The following is a 20,484-nucleotide window of genomic DNA, read 5'->3' on the forward strand; positions in this document are numbered from 1 at the left end:
ATAATATAGTATACACTATGGTGGGCATATTGAGTGTTACTAAAGTGAACCAATATTTATTCAACTCACTTTTATTGAGTGCCTACTTCAGGGCAGGCACTGAAGATTCAGAGGGAACCAGAAATTGTTCCTATCATTGCAGCCTATGGTGTAGTGGGGGCAGAGAAGACTTGCAGGAGTTGGTGACATATGGAGGACTAGGGTGAGGCAAAGGCAAAGAGATAAGAAACAGCATGTAGCTGCTATGGAAGGCAGTGTGGAGGTTCCTCAAAAAATTATGAATAGAATTACCATATGACCCAGCAATCCCTCTCCTGGGTAGCTACCCAAAAAATTTGAAAACATTTATCCATAAAGACACGTGTGCTCCAATGTTCATGGCAGCTTTGTTTACGGTGGCCAAGACATGGAAACAACCAAAATGTCCTTCGACAGATGAATGGATAAAGAAGTTGTGGTATATATACACAATGGAATACTATTCGGCGGTAAGAAAAGATGATGTAGGAACATCTGTGACAACATGGATGGATCTTGAGAGAATAATTCTAAGCGAAATAAGTCAGACAGAAAAAGCAGAGAACCGTATGATTTCACTGCTATGTGGTATATAAACCAAAAACAACAAAAGAACAAGACAAACAAATGAGAAACAAAAACTAATAGACACAGACAATCGTTTAGTGGTTACCAGAGGGTAAGGGAGGTGAAGGGTGGGAGATGAGGAGGGTAAGGGGGATCAAATATATGGTGATGGAAGGAGAACTGACTCTGGGTGGTGAACACACAATGGGACTTATAGATGATGTAATACAGAATTGTACACCTGAAATCTATGTAATTTTACTAACAATTGTCACCCCAATAAATAAAAATAAATTAGTTCCAAAAAAAGAAAAAAGAAACAGCATGTTATGAACAGGAAAATATAAGCAGTAAGGGGAAATGTCAGGAGATTAGGCTGATAGATCGACAGGGTCCAGTTCTATATGCCACGTTATGGAACTTAGATTCTATCCTGCAGGTGATGTGAAAAACTCAGAACAGTCTTAAGCAAGAAAGTAGTATCTCCAACCTAGCAGCAGGCTGGGGGATGAATGTGAAGGTGAAAAGGATGAAGGCAAGACGACTAATTAGTGTGGTAAAAGGGGTCTGATTCAGGGAAGTGGTGGTAGGGAGGAAAAGAATAAAAGTCTAGGTCATATAGTGCTAGTACTTGCTGACTGCATAGCTGTGAGAAGTGTGAGCGGGAAAGAGGATCCAAGGATGAAGAATGGGATCAGTGAAGGTACATTTAACTGACATAGAAAAAACAGAAATAGGAGCAATTTTTTGAGGGTTTGGAATGGGAGTATGAAGGGTGTGTAGGAGAGGAATGAATTCTAGATATGTTGTATTTAAGATAAGGTGAGGAACACCAGATAAGAAAGAGTCTGAGCAGAGTCGGGTTCAGAGATACACATCTTGGAGACATCCGATAATTAAAACCATGAGAGTCGAGATGAGACCATCTAGGGAATGAGAAGAATAGCAATCTGAGAACAAAACCCTAGAGATCAGTGGTATTCAAGGGACAAGAGAGGAAGAGAATCTCATGAATAAGACAGTTAAGGAATAACCAGAAAAATACAAGGAGAACCAGGAGAGTGAAGTGGCCAAGGAATCCTTAGGTTTGTTTGGCTGGAAAAAAAGTTTGTTTGTTTGTTTAAAACCAGAATTTAAATACCTTTAAGTAAAACACATACTTTCTAGTCCAACTAAGTTCCCATCATTACTCATGCTGCATCATTTTCTGTGACCTGTCTTTCCTCTGATGGCCTGTGTGTTTGTGACCCCTGGAGTAGAAGCTTCTAGGAAATGGAGTTATTCTAAGTGTCATATGCAGCCATGAGGACCAGAAAGATAGGGAATAAAAGATAAACACTAATTTGGCAACAAGAGGGTCATGGTGATCCTAACAAGGTCAATTCTCAGAGGGGTGAAGAGGAAATAGATATGGTGAATGTAGCTACTCCTAAGAAATTTTCAGAAGGAAGGAAGAGAGACCAGACAGTAGCAAAAGGGGCATGCAGGTCTAGGAATGCTTTTGTTTTACTTCATTTTTAAAGAACTAGGCTCTGAATATGTTTACAAGCTGAGCCAGTAAAGAGGCAGAGAGGAGTAATATTAGAGAGACGGGCTGCCTGATGTTGGAAGATCTGGGAGGAGGCTGCAAGAGAAGGGTATGGCAGGCACTAATGGAGGGATGAGCTTTGGACAAGTGTAGAGACTCCTTGACCTCAGAAGTTGGAGGAAGAGAGCATAGGAATTCAGACCTAATTTAGATCCAATGTAGGTTTTTCAGCAGGCAAGTGACATGATTAAACAGTGTTTTAAGAAAATTAGTTTGGCACAAACATGCAGGATGGATTGGAGTGAGGAGAAGTGGCAGACTGTGGCCATAATTCAAGCAGGACATGGCAATGCAAGCTAGAGTGGTGCCAGCAAAAATGGAGAAAATGAAAAATCTAATAGACATTTCAAAAGGCATGATGATACAATTCTGGGACAGACGGGCATAGGACAAGTCAAGGAGGAGGAAGAGTTAAAATGACTCAAGGATTTGAAATAATACCCCAGAAGATTAGAATGGTGGCATCAGGGTCAGAAATGGGGCAACTGGAATGCACAGCCAATGTGGGGAGAAAAAATTGCTAGGTTTAAGATATACTGAGTTTGAGGTGATGATTCTCAAATTTTAAACTTTGAAACGAAACAAAGTCCTCTATAGAACAGATGACTGCACAGAGAATGAAAAAAAAATAAGAAGTGAGAGAGAATAAGAAATATTTCATTCAGATAGGGCGACTCTAACACCCCCATGCCAGAAACACATCAAACAGAAGCTCATACTTTAGATGTCTCAGAATTAGATGAACTATTTCCTGAGGATCTTACTTTATCTGATATAAGAAAAGTTTTACAACCATAGAAAGACCACAGTCTCAGATCCCATAAAAGTTTCTCCTAAACATTTAATCTTTTTTCAAACCTGAGACATTTAACATCAAATGTGCTTTAGGGTCAGGTGGGTACTAGACTAGTTAGGGGGGATCACTTCTTAAATTATATAAATGTTTAACCATATGCTGTACACCTGAAATTAATATAAAATAATATCGAATGTCAACTGTAATTGAAACATTTAAAAAGTGGAGGAAAGGTGACGGGGAATAAGACATCCAAATTTCCAGGTATAAAACAAGTAAGTCATTGGGATGTAATGCACAGCATAGGGAATTCAGTGGTACCTCAGTTTTTGAACGTAATCCACGAGTTCTGAAACGTTTGAAAACAGCCGACAGCTAGGCCTCAGGATTTGCACTCAGCAGAAGCCGTGTGATATGTTCGACTTCTGAGTCATGTTCAAAAACCCAAAGCATTTACTTCCAGGTTTATAGCGTTCATAAACCAAAATGTTCATCAACGGAGACATTCGAAAACCGAGGTACTACTGTATAGTCAATAATATTGTGATAGCGTGGTACGGTGTCAGATGGTTGCTGGACTTACGGTGATCACCTCTTTAGGTCTATAAATGTTGAATAACTATGGTGTACTCCTAAAACTAATATAATATTGTATGTTAGCTGTATTTTAAGAAAAATCTTTTAAAAATGTGCTTTGTAGGTGAGAGAATGTGCACAATACAAATAAATAATTTTCCAAACTATATACACTGGTTAGCAATTCAATTATTGGTGTGCTGCTTTTTAGGTTTAGGCTTCAACTGACACCAACATAGCACCACGACTTCATACTCCTAGTTCCAAAATTTTTCAGCTGGGAGGGACTCTATACCTACCACAATGGTCTGTGCATGGCAAGTGTCAGTGTTTTGCTTTTAATTGAAAACAGGTTGGTAAGTACTTCACCATGGTTGTGTGAAGAGTAGAATGGAACCATAAATAAGTTTCAGGGAATTTAAATTCTTTTTCTTTGCCCCTTCTCTGTTCTCTGAATTTTAGAAAATAATAAGGGGGAGGAGTGTTGGAATATAAACTATGGACTGGAATAAAAACCTTTTTTCTGTTCAGTCATGTGAAATAATCTGCATGAAAGTAACCGTTTGTGCCATAATCATAATTAGTTTGAGTAATAAAATGTCTCCCTAGTGATGAAAGGAATGCAAGGAGAACAGTGCAAAAAGCTGGCATCTGGTCATTGTAGGCTATCTAAAAAATTCTTGGACCAAGAAAAACTATGTTAAAATTGCCTAACGAAAAAGCGGTCTAAAAATCTCCCCAACCTCTTGCACCATTTCAAAATCTTTCCTGATACATTTCATGCAAAGATCACAAAAGCATAATAAAATGAAAATATTCAACATGTTAAAATTAAAAGCTAACACGATGGGGAAAGTGGTGCATATTATATGATTTCAGGTAATACAAACTAAATTGAAAGTCAAAGGGGCTAGGAGAGCCATCATCAAAATTAGAGGCAGCATGACTTGATAGGAAAAAGTAGCTGTATTTTGCAAATGCAGTAAAAGATAGCAGAGTTAAGAGAATGAACATGACACAATACTCAAACTTCCAAATATTTACAACCCAAGCACATAAAAATGAGAAAGTACCCTTCAAAGCCCAAAGAATCATTAAAATGTTCTTCTTTTGCTTTGTAACTACTATGCTGAGGTCACTCCCCGTTTTATTTTTTGAAATATTATGCAAGATTTCAATTTTTAAAAGTCAGTCTGCATAAGTTTTCAAGAAATATTCCTCAGCTTCTGGAGGAGTAATTCCATATATATGTATGTATATATATATATATATATATATATATATATATATATATATATACATACATATATATATTTAATGTTTGCATAGTTAATGTCTGGGCATACAAAATCTCCTGGAGGTTATCTTAAATGATCTCAGAGCTGAAAGGCTTTAGAAACCATGTACCCCATACCTGTCATTTTCCAGATGGAGAAATCAAAGGCCAGAAATGGGCAGTAACCTGACCAAGGTCACAGGGCCAGTAAAAAGCAAAGCTGGGACTAACGTACAAGAGCCCTCAGTTTAAATCCATTGCTCTTTCTTTGTACTTTTCCTAGTTGCCTTTCACCCTGAACCTCTAATTGTGTGACATTTAAGGAATGTCAGAGTGAGGGTGATCAAGACACGGGAAGGTTAATTGTATTCATTCATATAAGGATTGGACAGGAAGAATGGATGGCTGAATATGTGGGTGGCTGGATATTGTACAATATTCAGAAAATGCATCATGTTTCTGTTTTGAAGAATCCAAGTCTAGGTCTTGTCACATGTCACAGCCGTCACCGTATTCCACTACACAGCAATTTTAGCAGCAAAGAATGCTGTGGTACGTCCTGCAGTTGAAAGACTATTCCCTTGCCAACATACACAGGGAAGCATAGACTCGCCCCTAGTCCAATGTCCCTGACTGCCAAACCCCTCAATTTCCCTGTCCTATAGTCACTCACTCTTTACCAGGCGTAGGTGCATCACAATCACATTCTCACTCCCGTAACAGCTATCTCCCTTCATTTGTCTATTTAGACCAGGTGTCCTTTCCTAAGTATATACCTCAGTCAGCCCTCCCTAACTCCACAGGCCCCTTGATCACCTTCTCATTTCTCTGTTGTTAAATCACAGCCTTTTAAAACCCCATGGTCCCCTCTCGCTTACACGGTGATGTGGCCCGCGCCGCGCACCAACACAGGGTCCGGGGCATATCTCCGCAGATGCTCCTCGCTCACTACCCGAGGCGGGGGCGGCGTCTCCTCTTCCTCCTCCTCCTCTTCTTCCTCCTCCTCCTCTTCTTCCTCCTCTTCATCTTCTTCGTCATCGTCAGGCCCCGATACCGAAGACGACGACGACGACGACGACGTTGCCGCTTCTTCCTCCTCCTCCAGTTCCGAGATGGTGTCGAACTCCGCCATGTTGGGCAGCAGGATGCTCATCACGTGACCCCTCGATGGCCGCCACCGTCACTAGAAGAGTTTGAACCTGCTGAGGTACTGGAAGAGGAGGGGGAACGAAATGAAGAGAAAGAGGAGTGTGGTAGGGACAGGATTTGAGGGGTGCGCCTGCGTGTTGTGGCAGACGGGACGGGGGTTCGGAGGCGGGGGCACCAGGGAGACGAACAAATCAGTGTACGCTTGCGCGGCTCTAAGGGAAGAGGGGCGTTAGAGGTGAACTCCAGGGAATTATCGAGGTCCGGTCTGCGGATGCTGATCTTAATACTGCTTTTTTGCCCTCTGCTGCTTGTATTCGGGGGACTTGCCTTCTAGTTTCACTTCCAATTAATTAATACTCGGTGTTATTACCCACACCCACCCAACCCCAGTGTAGGCAAGTATATTCTATAAAAGTGAGGTGAGACCTTTGTCCCAAATACCTCAAGGTATATACCAATTCCTTACGTTTCTTCAGCATTACCGTTTAAAACACTTCAGCAGCAGATCTTTCCCACACCCTGCAAGGCATTTTTATTAACACTTTACTGAAGAGGAGACTTTCTATTACCACTTCTATTCCTACTATGTAATTCTTATACAGAACTTTCTAAGCTAAGTACTTTATGTGTATATCTCATTTAATACTTCACAAGCCCACATACCACGATTATCTCATTTTACAGATGTAATTCCTAGACACAGAGAATAAGGTCCTGGAGTTACTACATGGCAGTCCTAGTTTTAAATTTTGGGGTCTCTTCTGATTCCAAAAGCCCAGTACTGTTAACCAAAGGACTATACTGACTGAAGTTGTTTGGATACGCTTTGTAGCCTGGTGCCTTTTGGGCTGTTTCTTAAAAGATGTTTGAATTTTGGAGGGTTTCCTTTTCGTGGGGAGTGCGGGGGTGGGGGGAAGGAGGGAGCGGGAATGGGGGATGGGAGAAGAATCCCAACCTAAGGAAACATTAATTAACATCATTCATTTTCCAGACAGTGAGATAGACTCTTTCACATACAATATCTCACTTAATCCTTAAACAATTCTGAGATAAACATCATCATACCTATTTTATACATGAGATGCCAGGGGCTCAGGAAGTTTAAGTAATTTATTAAGGTCTATGGTGACCTTTTGTCCAAAAATTTCCATTTCTAATATTGTGTCTTCTCCACACACACTAAAATGGTGTACAGATCACATATTTTCAGTTTCCAATCCATATCAAACTATTTCATACTTGGCAGCAGCACGAAAATCCATGTCATAACTCTGGAATCATGAAGACACTAAACTCACCACACGTCTACTAAGTTATAAAACAAATACCATAATCCAGGTATTCTAATATCAGCTTCATTGTTCTTTCTGCTACACTACAGCTACATCCCAATTACACAGTCTAACTGTGGAAACAGACAGAGCCACACTTTAATTTAGAATAAGCTTTACGTTAGAAGTAGAGCACTATAAACAAAGCATTTAGGATGTATGAGGAATGAAGAAATTAGTTCTATAAGAAGCTTTAATCAAACTAGATTCATTATCAAAGAGTTTGTGTTACTAAAATGAAAAGAATATCTTCTACTCGAAAGCTTGATTAAGAACTTTAAAAATAATTGCACTATCAATAAGCAACAAAATCTAGTTTTTTATAGTATAGAGGATTTTATCTACTAGCCAGAAATTTTATTATGAGATGGAACCTTAAAATATTTTATAATAGCCTCTGGCAAGACATACATAATATATCTCCCTTTCTTAGGTATTAACAAATATCATGTATCATTTATGTGAGTGACATACCTTAGACTTAAGATCAAATTAATGTTCTGCACCAGTTTTTTTTTTCTTTCAAAAAGCAAAAAAGCCATAGGTAATACTAAAAAAATTTCCAGACATCTTATATTATCCATAAAGGTCCACTAAGTCAATGTCTACAGTGAAGTATTTTGCTGGTTACTACGTAAATGATCGTTTCTTCTTTTCACCATTCAGGATTAAGCTAAGAAAGGATGTTTAAAGGAAAGAAAGGGAAAAGAGTGTAAGAGGTGGACTTTGTAATGACGTAGTGCAACTATGGTAAAAGCTAAAAAATCATGGTTGTGGAGGATGGAAGGGAAGGAGAGGAAGGGGGAAAATCCACTGTCAAAAATGAAAGAGGCCCTTGACATCTAGTCAAATGTCAAAATGATAAAGCAGTTCAGGGTAGTGATGCTATGCTTGGAGAAACTCACAAGTGTAGTCAGATCTGCTCACCTGTTTTCCTGCATATACAGTGTGCTGAAAAGGCAAACATGATTCCAAAGGGAATTTCTTTTGCTGAACTAGAGGAGAATTTGGAATTGAGCAAGCTGAGAAAAACACATTTTGTCAGGAAACACAAGAAACAACATGATTTTTAAATGATACTTTAGCAACCTTCAAGAATAGTAAAGCTAGGAGTGGATGGAAAATAAAGTAGACCATACGAGTACAACTTTCTGTCTGATGTGCTAATCTGGGGATGGGGGTGGGTAATTCTCCTGCCTGATGCTTAGGGACCTGAGGCAAGAGGTCACAGGTGTAACCATCTGAGGGTGTTTCAACCTTAAAACAGCTGAACAGAAGTATAACTTTTAAAAGCCCCCTTCTTTCTTTCCTTCCTTCCTTCCTTCCTTCCTTCCTTCCTTCCTTCCTTCCTTCCTTCCTTCCTTCCTTCCTTCCTTCCTTCCTTTCTCTTTCTTTCATCTATCTATTTAAGCATGTGATTCAGTGATTTTAGTAAATTGACAGAGTTGTGCAACCATCACCACGAACTAACTTTAGAACATTTTTGTCACACCCAAAAGAAATAACTGTCCTATTTTCAGTCATTCCCCTTTCTCACCTGTAGGCCAGGCAATAATTAATCTGTTTCCTGTCTCTGTAGATTTTTTTTCTGGACATTTCAAATAAATTGGATTATATGATATGTGGTCTTTTGTGTCTAGCTTCTTTCGCTTAACATAATGTTTCTGAGGTTCGTCCATGTTGTGTCTTGTATTCCTTTTAATGGATAAGTAGTATGCCATTGTAAGGATATATCACATTTTGTTTATTCCCCAATGCTGACATTTGGGTTGCTTTCACCTTTTGGATATTATGAAAATGGTGCTATCAAAAATCAGGTACATGTTGTGTGAACATATGTTTTAATTTCTTTAGGGTAGTTAACTATGAGTGGAATTTCTGGGTCATATGGTAAGATCTAGTCCTAGATTTTTCCATTAACTTACAGAAAATTTAGTAACTTTTTGAAGAGAAAGAGTTTAAATTGATCTATCCTCCAATATATACACCTAAACTAAGAAAAGGGAATTGGCTAGCCCAAGATAGTTCAGAGCCCAGCTTTTGGCCACTTCTATATGCAAACAGCATATTGGACCAACACCAAAAACTCCAGACAACTCTACTCACCACAGCCCAAGTTGTGTGTTTGTAGCCTGTAAAGTGCACCTCCTTGGGCCCCACTATATTGACATGACACAACGGAGGTAAAATTGAACAGCTTGAAGGTGAAGGCTATAGACCAGTACACTGTCCTTGTGTTCCTGTTAGGTCTGACTGCCACTGAACTATAATGGTAAGTGGAGTGCAAAGACAGAAAGGGGGAAGTACTTACTCTGTGTGTTGGAGATCTGCCTTTCTAGTGACTCAATCAAGCCAGCCTGTATTGTTCTAGTCTGATTTCATTGTTTTGGCAAGATTTAAAATTGACACGGCAGTTTGGAAGTTCTGAGATAAGATCATCAATACCCGACAAGTATGATTGAGGGACAAAAATCTTTTTTATTTCTTATTTTTATTAACCAGTGACAATGGATTCAGAATCACCTTCTGCTGATTTTTTAAACATTTGTCTTATGAAAATGCTGTTAGCTTTTGAATTAAACACTTGAAAAGGTATCCAAAGATAGATAAATTTCTGCTTACATTTTCCCCACCCTCCAAAGATAGCATAAAAAAACACACCCAGCATCAAATAGCAAGCACAAGTACACATACACAAATGTGCCCCCTGGCAGAATTGATTTTTACAGTACGTTCACTGGCAAGTTTCTGAAATTGTAAATAGAGTTACCAGGGCCTGTGGTTGTAGCTTTTAATTATATAGCTTACCAACAAGCTTGCTGACTAACTGACACATAGCATAGCACATAACAGGAGTTTTCTGGGGATGGTTTCTAATAGTAAGTGACCCCTGAATTATCTTCAACCCATTCCTCATCCACTTGTTCTGCATACTGCCTTACAAGGAATTACATCCTGTCCCAGGTCCCCTGCTGATATCTCAGAGACCAAAAAGTGAACGCTAAGGGAGGGCACTTTCCACTTTGATTTTCATTCATTCAGACACTATGACCTGCTGTATCTCATTAGCCTGAAATCCACGGACAGCAGATGGGGTGGTGAAAAAAGTGTTAGGTAGTTCCCCAGGGCTGATGGAGCCAGAGTCACTTTGCACCGAGCCTCCACTGTTCTCAAACTGGGAGATTTTCTTTTTGATCATCTTTCTCTCTTTGGCTCTGCGATTCTGAAACCAGATTTTCACCTGAAATACAAAATACTTTGGATTTAATGAGGCAATTTTTATAGTCATTGATGACATTATACAGGGACTTTAGCATTGATAAAGCCCTTTTACATGCATCACCTCATTTTAGCCTCACAATGACCTTGTAAAATATGCCCATTTAACAGGTTAAAAAAAGTTCAAGCTCAGAAAGGGAAAGTATCTTGTTTGCATGAGATCAAGTCTAGGGCTACTGACCTCACTCAGCACCTCTAGTTGCACAAGTAGAAATAAATGATAGAATGGAAGATGCTGAAGTGTGGTCATAAAAAGGGAGGGTTTAAATAGTGAAGGTGATTTCGATCTGTCATGAAAGAAATTTCCTAATATTAAGGTTAATGAAACAGAACTGGGTGAACAGGGTAATGAAATACTATGTCTCTCGCTATGATACCAATGTGCTTTCATATATGGTTGAAATGCAAGCCGCTTGGGATAAGGCAAGACATTAATGGACTTTACAATTCTAGAATTCTATAATTCCAGGATTACTTCTAGACAAGTGAAAAAACATCAGGTAGTTATGTAATGTCAAATCTGGGTGAACAGAAACCATTGATCCTTGCATGATTTAATCTTCATTAAGTACCCTCAGTAAGCCAAATTTGAGGCAGGCATCATAAGATTATGTAGATTGTAGAAAATTAAATTTCCTACCCTGAATAATAGAAAAACTTGGTTCAGGTAGCAGCACTGGTATTCAGTTACTGTTGCAGTTTGACTGATATGATCCTGATAATTGCCATGATTGCCAAATCTCCACTTCAGACATTGGTTGTGACTACTTGGGGAATTAGATCAAGGTTTTGACTTCACAGATCAATTCTATGGGAGTTTTAACCCTTCTCCACCTCCTGTCCCAACTCCTTGCTTCCACACCTACTTAGTGCTCACATTCAATTATTAATAAACTCACTGACAATGAGACTAAACTAGGAGGTCAGGTAGGATTAATGTGGGCTTTAAGAGAGCTTGGAGAATGTCTCTGTCTTCTGTTCTCCTGCTTACAGACTTCCCTAAATTCTCAGCCTATTGAAATGACTACATGAGACATGTTGGATGTACTTCTCCTGTACCTGTCTTTCAGAAAGGCCCAGGTTGACTGCCAGCTCTGATTTTCTCCGAATGGTAATGTATCTATTGCAGTGGAATTCCTTTTCCAGCTCCAACCTTTGATGATCTGTGTAAACCACGCGATACTTCTCTTTTGTCCTGGTTTTCCCTGTTTTGGGGGAAAGCAGTGCATTTGATCATATTTTACCTCTTTGGAGATTGTTTTGGTTGAAAGAATCACAGCCACTGTTCCCACCCTCATCTGTTCTTTTCAAATATAAACCAAGTACATTTTTTGAACCAAATATCTCATAAGTCCATTCCTCCATTAAACATTTTGTCATCTGTGGCCATTACGTGTGTGTATCTTACACACCTATCATGCTACCACTGACCTACTGTTATGCCAAAGCATTTTAAAGCACACATGTAAGCTGTGATTACACATGTACTTCCCCTTATTTTTTATGCAGTTCATCATACTGTTTTCTATTGAACCTCTCACCTTTACTTTCGAATTATGCAGAACATGTCTTATCCCCATTTTACAGATAAGAAACCTGAGGCTCAGTGTAGATAAGTAAGTGGCTTTGTGCTAACGAGCTGAGGAGTGAGGACCCACACACTTATTTTTGACTCACAGTTCAGTGTGCTACATGTTATTCCCAGTTTAAACATTTTGGAAAGCACAAGAATGTTCCAAATGTGGTAAATGACTCCGTGACCCTGACATTAGTTATATACATTGTAGTTACATATACATTCTAGAGAGAATTTTCTTTAAATAGCAATTAAAAATCATTTATTGTCACTTAGATTCTGTTTTAGGATAGCCCCTATAACCTATTAGGAAAGAAATAGTTAATTTTTTTTTTTTGGTGTGTGTATGAGTCTTAAACCAATTTTTATTCCCAAGCAGATAATGAATGGGTTAAAGAGGGGTTATTGACTCAACCAGAATATTCTTTGGCAGGACATACATACATTTGCTTTGTGTTACAACATTTAACTAATTTCTCATGCCCTCCTTCAAATAGAATTTTATTCCTCCTTTCAAATTTTCCAAAAGTGACTTTGCTTTCTTTTCAAGATCCTGGAAGATCCCTCCAGGATTTTCCTCCTTTCCTCTATGGCTTTTGGCAAACTCCTTCTGATCTTCTCTGGTTGTTTTTGATCTGAGGTTTTGGGGAGCAATCTGTAGGACAAAGGTTTCTTTAAAGTGGTTCCCTAACTCCATTGAGGTGTTAAGATGCAGCACAGGCCTAACAAAGGACCTACATAGTATCAGATCCCATCCTGAACCCTTTTTACATGTAGGAACACCAGCCAATTGGTTTGGAATTTACAAGCCCTAAACAAATGTCAGACACCCTTTCATCTCCAGAAAAGAAAAAAAAAGGGACATTAATGTAGAAACAAATTCTAGATGAGAGATACGTTTTAGGATTAAATTAAATGGCTGAATAACTCATGGAGTAATGAAATAAACAAAACGTACCCCCTTGAAAATGGAAAACGATGAGCCCCAGTCAATTAACCTACCTCAAAGACTCAAACTTTGAGCTGGTTTTCTGAATTCAAACAGAAACCCAGGAAACCAGAGGTCCGGCATTTGGTATGTTACAAAGGCAGAATGTATATTTGAGGTCACAATGAAAACTTTAAGGTTTAATTTATTTCCAAAACCTCAAATCATAGGATTGAAACACATCTTTGAAGAGATGTTTCCTAAAACCCTTGCTAATCCCAAAGTGGCTGAATGTTTAAATTCTAACTTGAGGCAGAAGATAAAATTCAACTTGCATGTGTCTGTTTTCTGCTCTTTGACAATCAGTAAACATAACCAGACTTCAAGAACTCTGGAAGGTTGCTGGCCTTCCCCACCCCCACTGGTCATAAATTCCCCTCTTGCAGTTTCTCCTGAGGACAATAAAGTCAAGACCAGGCCTCTTTATTTGCCATGAAAATCCTCACCCTTTCCGGCAATATAACCCCTGAAGAAAGGAGGGTTGAGGAAGTGCCGGGCTGCATATCAAAGCCATGCGAAGTGTTAAAAGGGTCTGCTGCCCCAACCTGACAGATAAGACCTCAAACCTCAAGAAGACGTAGCTCACGAGAAAATACTGACTGCATAGTTTACAGAGAGAAATGAATTCCCATTTCCTGGTGCTCCTCTTGTGTCCTTCCCTCTGAAGTTTCTTCTTCCCTCCCTCTCATTGCCTCTGCTCCTTAAATGATGAAATCAAATTAAATGGGATGTGGACATTTTCTAGTAGAGCACAATGTCCATATTCACACACAAAAGCACCAACAAAGCACTAAGAGTACTAGATTTTATTGTTTAAGCTATTCTCTTCTCCCAGATGCTAACCATTTCTGAGGATGAGGGATCCTTCTCTGGCGCTATTGTGAGTTAATTTGGGAAAGTAACAAAGTTACTTTAAGCTTCCATCTCTCTGTAGGGGGGATTTTGTTGCCTCCTCCAGCCCCCAAGGACTTTAACAAACCTCTGGAGTTCAGGATAGATGGGTTCCTTCCCATTACCCAGGATGCAGTATCCCCACAAGGTTTGCAAGCATCCATCCTATATGATGACTTATCATACTGAATGTCTTCATTTGAGAGACTGGCTGTGAAAGTGGTGTCAGTCAGAAAAGCACTCTCCAAATCTAGGGGTTATGATGATGATGACAATAAGGGTGAAGATGATCAAACCAATTTCCTTCTACAGGGAGTACAGTGCCATCGACCCCATGATGATGACTTTAAATTTTATGGAAATCCTTTGCTGCCTTTAGTTAACAATTGTATCCAAATTCATTTATAAAAAATTGTCCAGTAAAATGATCAAAAGCGAGGAAGACAATGGTAAACTTCTGGAATTATTAAACAACTCATTTGCTCAAGTGTCCTGATTGAATACAATCTTTTAAGTATGACTTCCTCAGTATTTTCTCCAGTGGCTTAATCAGAATTAGTCACTTTCTTCTCGCCCCTTCTTTCCCACCCCTAACAAGAAAGCTTCTCTCCAGCCCTGCTTAGATTTCCACCTTGCCAATACACACCCAGGGATACAACTCTGGGTAAAAGAAAAGATGAAAAATAATTTCTACTTGTAATGCACTGACAATGTTAAAAATATGAAAATGCTTAGCTTTTCACAGAACCTTTCTGTGAGGTTCCTTTTCACATAATCTTTAAAATGAGATGTGTATTGGAACAGACCACTTGGGAACAAAGTGGAAATAAAAATATCACACTCTTTAATACAATCACCTAGGGGACAGCCATTTACTCTGTATGTCAGTCCCCTTTCTCTCATTAGAAAATCAAATGCGATACTAATCCATATGAAATGTTTTCTGATTGTTCTCTAATGTGTGTACTTTTCTTTCTCTTACTAAAGGCTATTTAAAGCATTCTTCAGTAATGGAAAGAGCTTTCATTTGTTTACCCTTAATCAGGGAGGGATTATTTCCATTTTGCTCACCTATTTTCTTCTCAGTCATAAGCCAAGTGTTGTCCCACAATAATACAGAGTGAAGTAAAAAAAGTAGGAGGATCTGACTCTTTCATTCAATAAATATTTGTTTAACACTCATTATGGACTAAGCATAAAAACTGATGCATTTTAGTTCTGAGTGGTCCAGTGAGGTGATCAGCTTAATATTTTTGTGAGGTTCATAACCTGAAATCCATGGAAGGACTTAAGTGGGCCCATGAATCTCCCCAAATTATTCAAAAAACTACATGTGTGCACAACACACAGGGGAACTTTTGTGCATTTTTTGGGGGGTGAGCGTCCATACTTTCATTATATTCTTAAATTGTTGTTAAATATGCACCTTGGGTTCTAAGAATATAACAAAGAGGTAATTTTAATTTAGAAGACATTAAAATGAAACAAAGATGAAATAAATAAAGCCTCATCTATAGGATAGACTACCAGGAGTCAAAGGGATTCCAAAATCATTCAATTTTAAATTTCTCACAGAAGTGGGAGAGAAAACCTTGTGAAGATGCCATTGTATAGCCAGGTTTGAAGGCTTAGCTAACGACGAAGATACCAGAATCTAAACTTCTCACACCAGAATTTCCCAAGAGAAAGAATCTGCCTCATAAAAGCAAATAGAAGACTTTTAATAAACAGAAAATTCGTGACTCAAGATAATTTCTTTTATCTTGTTCCCCCCTCCCCAATTGTTCTCTCTTTCAAACATCATAGTTGTGACTTTCCTCTTCTAAAGTGTTTCAAAACATAATGCTGGACTGGGAGAAGCTACTTTTGTGTCTTTTGTGTCTTTTGCTGATGGTTAGAGTTTAGTGAATGGATGTTCATTACAAGCCTAAGATTAGATGTAGTAACAGCTCCGGGAGTGCCCCACCCTAACCTCATTTTGTATTCTACTTAGCCAGCCGACATATATATGTGTGTGTGTGTATACATATACACATATATATGTACATATATATGCAGATTTACTTCCAAACATTTTAAAGCCAAGTATTTAAACTCTACTGTTAATTTGGGATTTCTACGCTGGTAATGCCCTAATCAACCAAACTGCCTGCCTCCTCCCAGTTGAGTCCTCCTAATGGAAAAAGTTGATTTTTGGAGGAGAGAAAAAGTGCAGAGCTGTGAACAGGAGCATAATCACTGTGGACTATTGAAATGTCATTTTCTCCCCCAGAGAGATGAAAGTGATAAAGTTGAATTTTACTCATTTTCTCTAATGACAAGAAGCGATGGGTTGGAATAATAAGAATGTGATAAAAGAACAACAACAGCTGAAAACAAACATTTCCCCGCCTCCCCCGTCCAAGATTAAAGCAGAGTGCCCACGTCCTCCGCCCCAAGCTTCCAGCCGCTGCTCAGGGGCTGCTGGCAGGAGCACGGGTCAGCGTTACGCTGGGGTGTCTGGCCTTCCTGCGCGCGGACGCAGACCAGCATCCAGTCCCCACAGGTGGGACAGCTGCTTGGACAGTTATGAGGGCTTTCACCACTGCCTAGTGTTAGGGCTGATCGTCGCTCGCGCCCAGCGGATGTTAGGGTTGAGTAGCATATTATGGCCCAGAGGCGTGCTGTAGCCTTCTCGCCTGTTTCAGTGCTTCCATTGGCGGAAAGGTCTTGGGAAGAAGACGATGGGTTTCAGTGCAGCTCGCCTCTGCCAACTCGGATACAGGAAGCTGGAGCTTCCTTGAGAGGACGCGCGGTGCCTTCGTGGCTAAAGTGAAAGGTCCATTGCCAGGCAAGCACCTCGAACCTAAGTTGAGCATCACCAGTTTGGGGGTGGGACACCGTGGCTATCCTCTCGCCTCATTCACCCATCAGTGTTTCTCGAGCATCTGTTTTCCCATCAGGGCGGCTACAATGTTGGATGCTGATCCTTGACCATGCCCGTTGTCCACCCGCTTGCTCCCTTGACTGATCAGGAAATGGCGAAAAACACAACCAGGGTCGGCTTAGTTCCAAGTGCCACAATCTGCGGGCCTTGAGGGAGGTCACTAACGAGCGGGGACCCTGGGCAGTCAGCCACACAGTGCTATCCTCAGTTAAGCTGTCCCTGCAGAGGCCTGGGCAGTAGGGGGACCGGCAGGCCAGGAGAAGTAGAGGAACCGATTACTCACCAGGCACCTGCACGCTCTTGCGCATCCAAGCATAGGGGCTGTGGCGGCTGCTGTTGGGAGAACAGGCGTCGGCGGGGCCGGCCTCGATGGGGAACAGCGACCCGCCAGCTGGAGCTGGCAGGGTGCCAGCGCTGCTTCCACCGCCCGCGGCGCCCAGGTTGCTGTACTCCTGCGAGCCGAAAGCCGCGGGGCTCGAGGTCACGTCGTTCATGGGCATTGTGCCCATAGTACTGGACGGCCCGGGGTATGCGCTCCAGTCTTCCCGAGGGGGGCTATAGGGTGAGCCCCAGGCCGCCAAGGACGACCGGTGGAGATCTAGGCTGGGCACATGGGGATACCCCATGCAGTGCGTGTAAGCCGGGGCAGCTGTGAAATTGGAGGCTGGCAGCGCACTCCCACCGCCCCCGCTGCTGCCAGTCCCGGCGGTGCCGCCCCCCGCGGGACTCCTGAGAGCGCCCGGGTACATGCCCGCTTCTTTTTCTAAAAGGCAGCTTCTGTACATCGTGGCTTGGGTACGAGGAAGGAGTTCCCTAAGTCATGTTGAACTGAGTCCCTAGAAGGCCCCAAGCTGACTTTGAGAAACAGCGGCGAACCAATAGCTCAGTCCGTGGCTACGCCGCGAGCCCCTCTGCACCCTTCAGACTACTCCATCCCGCGGTTCCCACCCAGACGGTTTCCAGGTGACTGGTAGCCCGGTATTAATGGGCCACCAATGGCTAGGCTGACGTCAAGGGACTTCAGGCTTTTACATAGCATTTGCATTCAAATGAAGGGCCATTTCACTTTCGCGGGGACTTGTTCACTCGACGCTCCCTCTCTCAGAGCTCCCAAGCCTTTCTGTCTTATCTTTCTCGCACTGTGTCCATCTGGCCACCATTGCACCGCTGGCGCTTTTGGAGGCAGGAGCTCCCGCAGCGGATTCTGACCAGCTCTCTCCAAAATGAAATGGAGACGTGCAGAGGCAGAACCAAGTCCTGCTACTTGGGATTCAGACCTTACCCTGGAGCCTCCTCACTTTCCACAGATCTTGGCACGCCCAGCATGCATCGTGGTATCCCCTCTGCCCACGTTCCCTGGCAAGGGTACTGGACATACCACTGAAAAGGGCTTTCCCTTCTTCTCATTGCACCCTCCCCCGAGAGCAGAGCTTTGTTTCCAAGGACAAAGATTTATTTCACAATCATATATTGTGAGCCTGCTGTGTGCCGGGCAATATTGTAGGCATGGGGAATATAGCAGTGAACAAGAGACAAACTTTCCTGCTTTGCCTTCCTAAGGTTACATTCCACAGTATGGGCGGTTGAATTAATTGAATGTTTTACAAATACTCACAAATTAAAGAAAGAAGAAGAGAGTAGATGATGGAAAAGGAAGGAAAGAGGAAGAAGAACAATGGGAGCAGCATGCTTTCTTATTTTCACGTCACTTCACTAGTCCCAGGTGTCTTTCTGCCACGTGTGGCTTGTGCCTCAAAGCCACTGCCCCAAAAGGCCAAATTCCTACAGTCTCAAATTCTGGGCAGCTGCATCTTCCAACTTTCTTTCACACTTTGTAAGGCTCCAATTGTTGAAAAGGACATGGGCTTACCAGCTGATACCAATGAACTCAAGGTTTTGCCCCAAGAAGCCAGATCACCTGCTGACCACAAAAGCAGTATGTATCCCAGTGTTCCTTCCTAACACTGTCTGCATTACAAGGCAAGATTTACTGAGATAATGTATGCAAACTGCTTAACTTAATGCTTGGTACACAATATGGGACCACTGTATTCACCAGTTCACTCAACCAATATTTATTGAGTACTAGGTGCTGTTCTATGAATCGAGGCATCAATAGCAGATAGACAAAGTCCCTGACCTTATTAAGCTTATATTCTAGTGGGAAGAGTCACTAATAACTAATTAAATTTTATGGTATGTCACATACTAATAATCAGTGCTGTGAAGAAAAAGAAAGCAGGAAGGAAGATAGAGAATACTGGAGGGTGTTGCAATTTTAAATGTGGTGGCCTGAGAGGACCTCACTTAGAAATGACATCTATGTAAAACATAGAAGAGGTGATGGAGTGAGCTATGAGGAGAGGATCCAGACAGAGGGAACAATAAGTGAAAATAGAATGATGTCTATTTTCTGTTGGAGAAACAGTAATGAAGAGAGTGTGGCTAAAGAGCAGATGAGGTCCAAAAGCTAAAAGGAAGTCATTGTAAAGATTCTAGTTTTGGTCTAAGTGAGGTAGGGAGACTACTACAGCGTTTTCAGCAGATGAGTGACATGATTTGATTTAAGTTTTGAAAGGATCACTCTGGCTGTTGGATTAAGAATAGACTGCAACTGGGCAAAAGACAATCAGGCTGATTAATTAAGACTATTGTGCAGTGACGATGGTTAGTAAAATTACATAGGTTTTAAGTATACAATTCTGTAATGCATCATCTACATATCACACTGTGTGCTCACCACCCAGAGTCAGTTCTCTTTCCAGGGTAATTAAATTCCATAAATTTAATTTAAAAAAGACTATTGAAGTAACCTAGGTGAATGGCATTGGGGAAGGAGACAAGTGGTTGGATTCTGGATATATTTTAAAGCCTGCTTTGGAGAAGGAGAAGGAGGAGAAGGAACAGAGTTGGTCAGCAAAGACCAATTCAAGCATGGCTCTGGGGGGTAAGGCACTAAGGAGCAGGAAAGTAACATACGTATAGGCACTTTTTACTCATGATCTCATTTAATCTTCACAACAGCCCCATTAATTATTTATTTTCATTCCCATTTTAAGATGAAGAAACGAAAGCTCAGAGAGGTGGCATGACTGTTTAAATGAACTAATGGCATGGATTAAAGCTAACTTCCCATCCTAGGCCACCCTGACTGCGAAGTTCATGTTCTTAAGTTGGAACTGGGCTAAATGTAGAACCTCAGGGTTTAGGCCTGACACTTGACTTCTATTTTCTTTCTCTGCTCAGGCTACCAGGGCTGCCATTCAATGTTCTTCATAACATGGGCCCAATTACGCTTGCATTATTCTCTTTCACTTATTCTATCGTGAGGCAAACTGGTCTACTGAACAATTGAAAAACTATCAGGATGGAAGCACATGGAGGACCTTTAAAAGATAGCTAATCCTATGCTGTACTTTACACCCTGTCACTATTTTGTAACTACAAATTTGTATTTCTTAATCCCTTCACCTTTTTCACCCTGCCTCCGAACCCCCCTCCCCTCTGGCAACTATCAGTTTGT

General features: G+C 41.0%; 2 protein-coding genes across 2 annotated transcripts in view; both read right to left on the reverse strand.

The window, feature by feature from the left end:
- CHIC1 (cysteine rich hydrophobic domain 1) overlaps positions 1-5,974 on the reverse strand; it is a gene marked incomplete at its 5' end in the record, with an annotated part of 32,069 nt that extends 26,095 nt beyond the window's left edge. Inside the window, one exon of the mRNA XM_081041691.1 lies at positions 5,700-5,974. Within this exon, the coding sequence (XP_080897817.1) occupies positions 5,700-5,974 (275 nt within the window). The remainder of the gene's footprint in view (positions 1-5,699) is intronic.
- Positions 5,975-10,335: 4,361 nt separating this feature from the next.
- Positions 10,336-17,746, reverse strand: CDX4 (caudal type homeobox 4; the record flags this gene model as incomplete). The annotated part of the gene is made up of 3 exons (XM_081041692.1): positions 10,336-10,542; positions 11,640-11,785; positions 17,245-17,746. 3 exons carry the CDS (start codon positions 17,744-17,746, stop codon positions 10,336-10,338), a joined length of 855 nt encoding a protein of 284 aa, XP_080897818.1.
- Positions 17,747-20,484: the final 2,738 nt, after the last annotated feature.

The sequence above is a fragment of the Rhinolophus hipposideros genome (genome assembly GCF_964194185.1).
Source record: "Rhinolophus hipposideros genome assembly, chromosome: X".
Lineage (NCBI taxonomy): Eukaryota > Metazoa > Chordata > Mammalia > Chiroptera > Rhinolophidae > Rhinolophus > Rhinolophus hipposideros.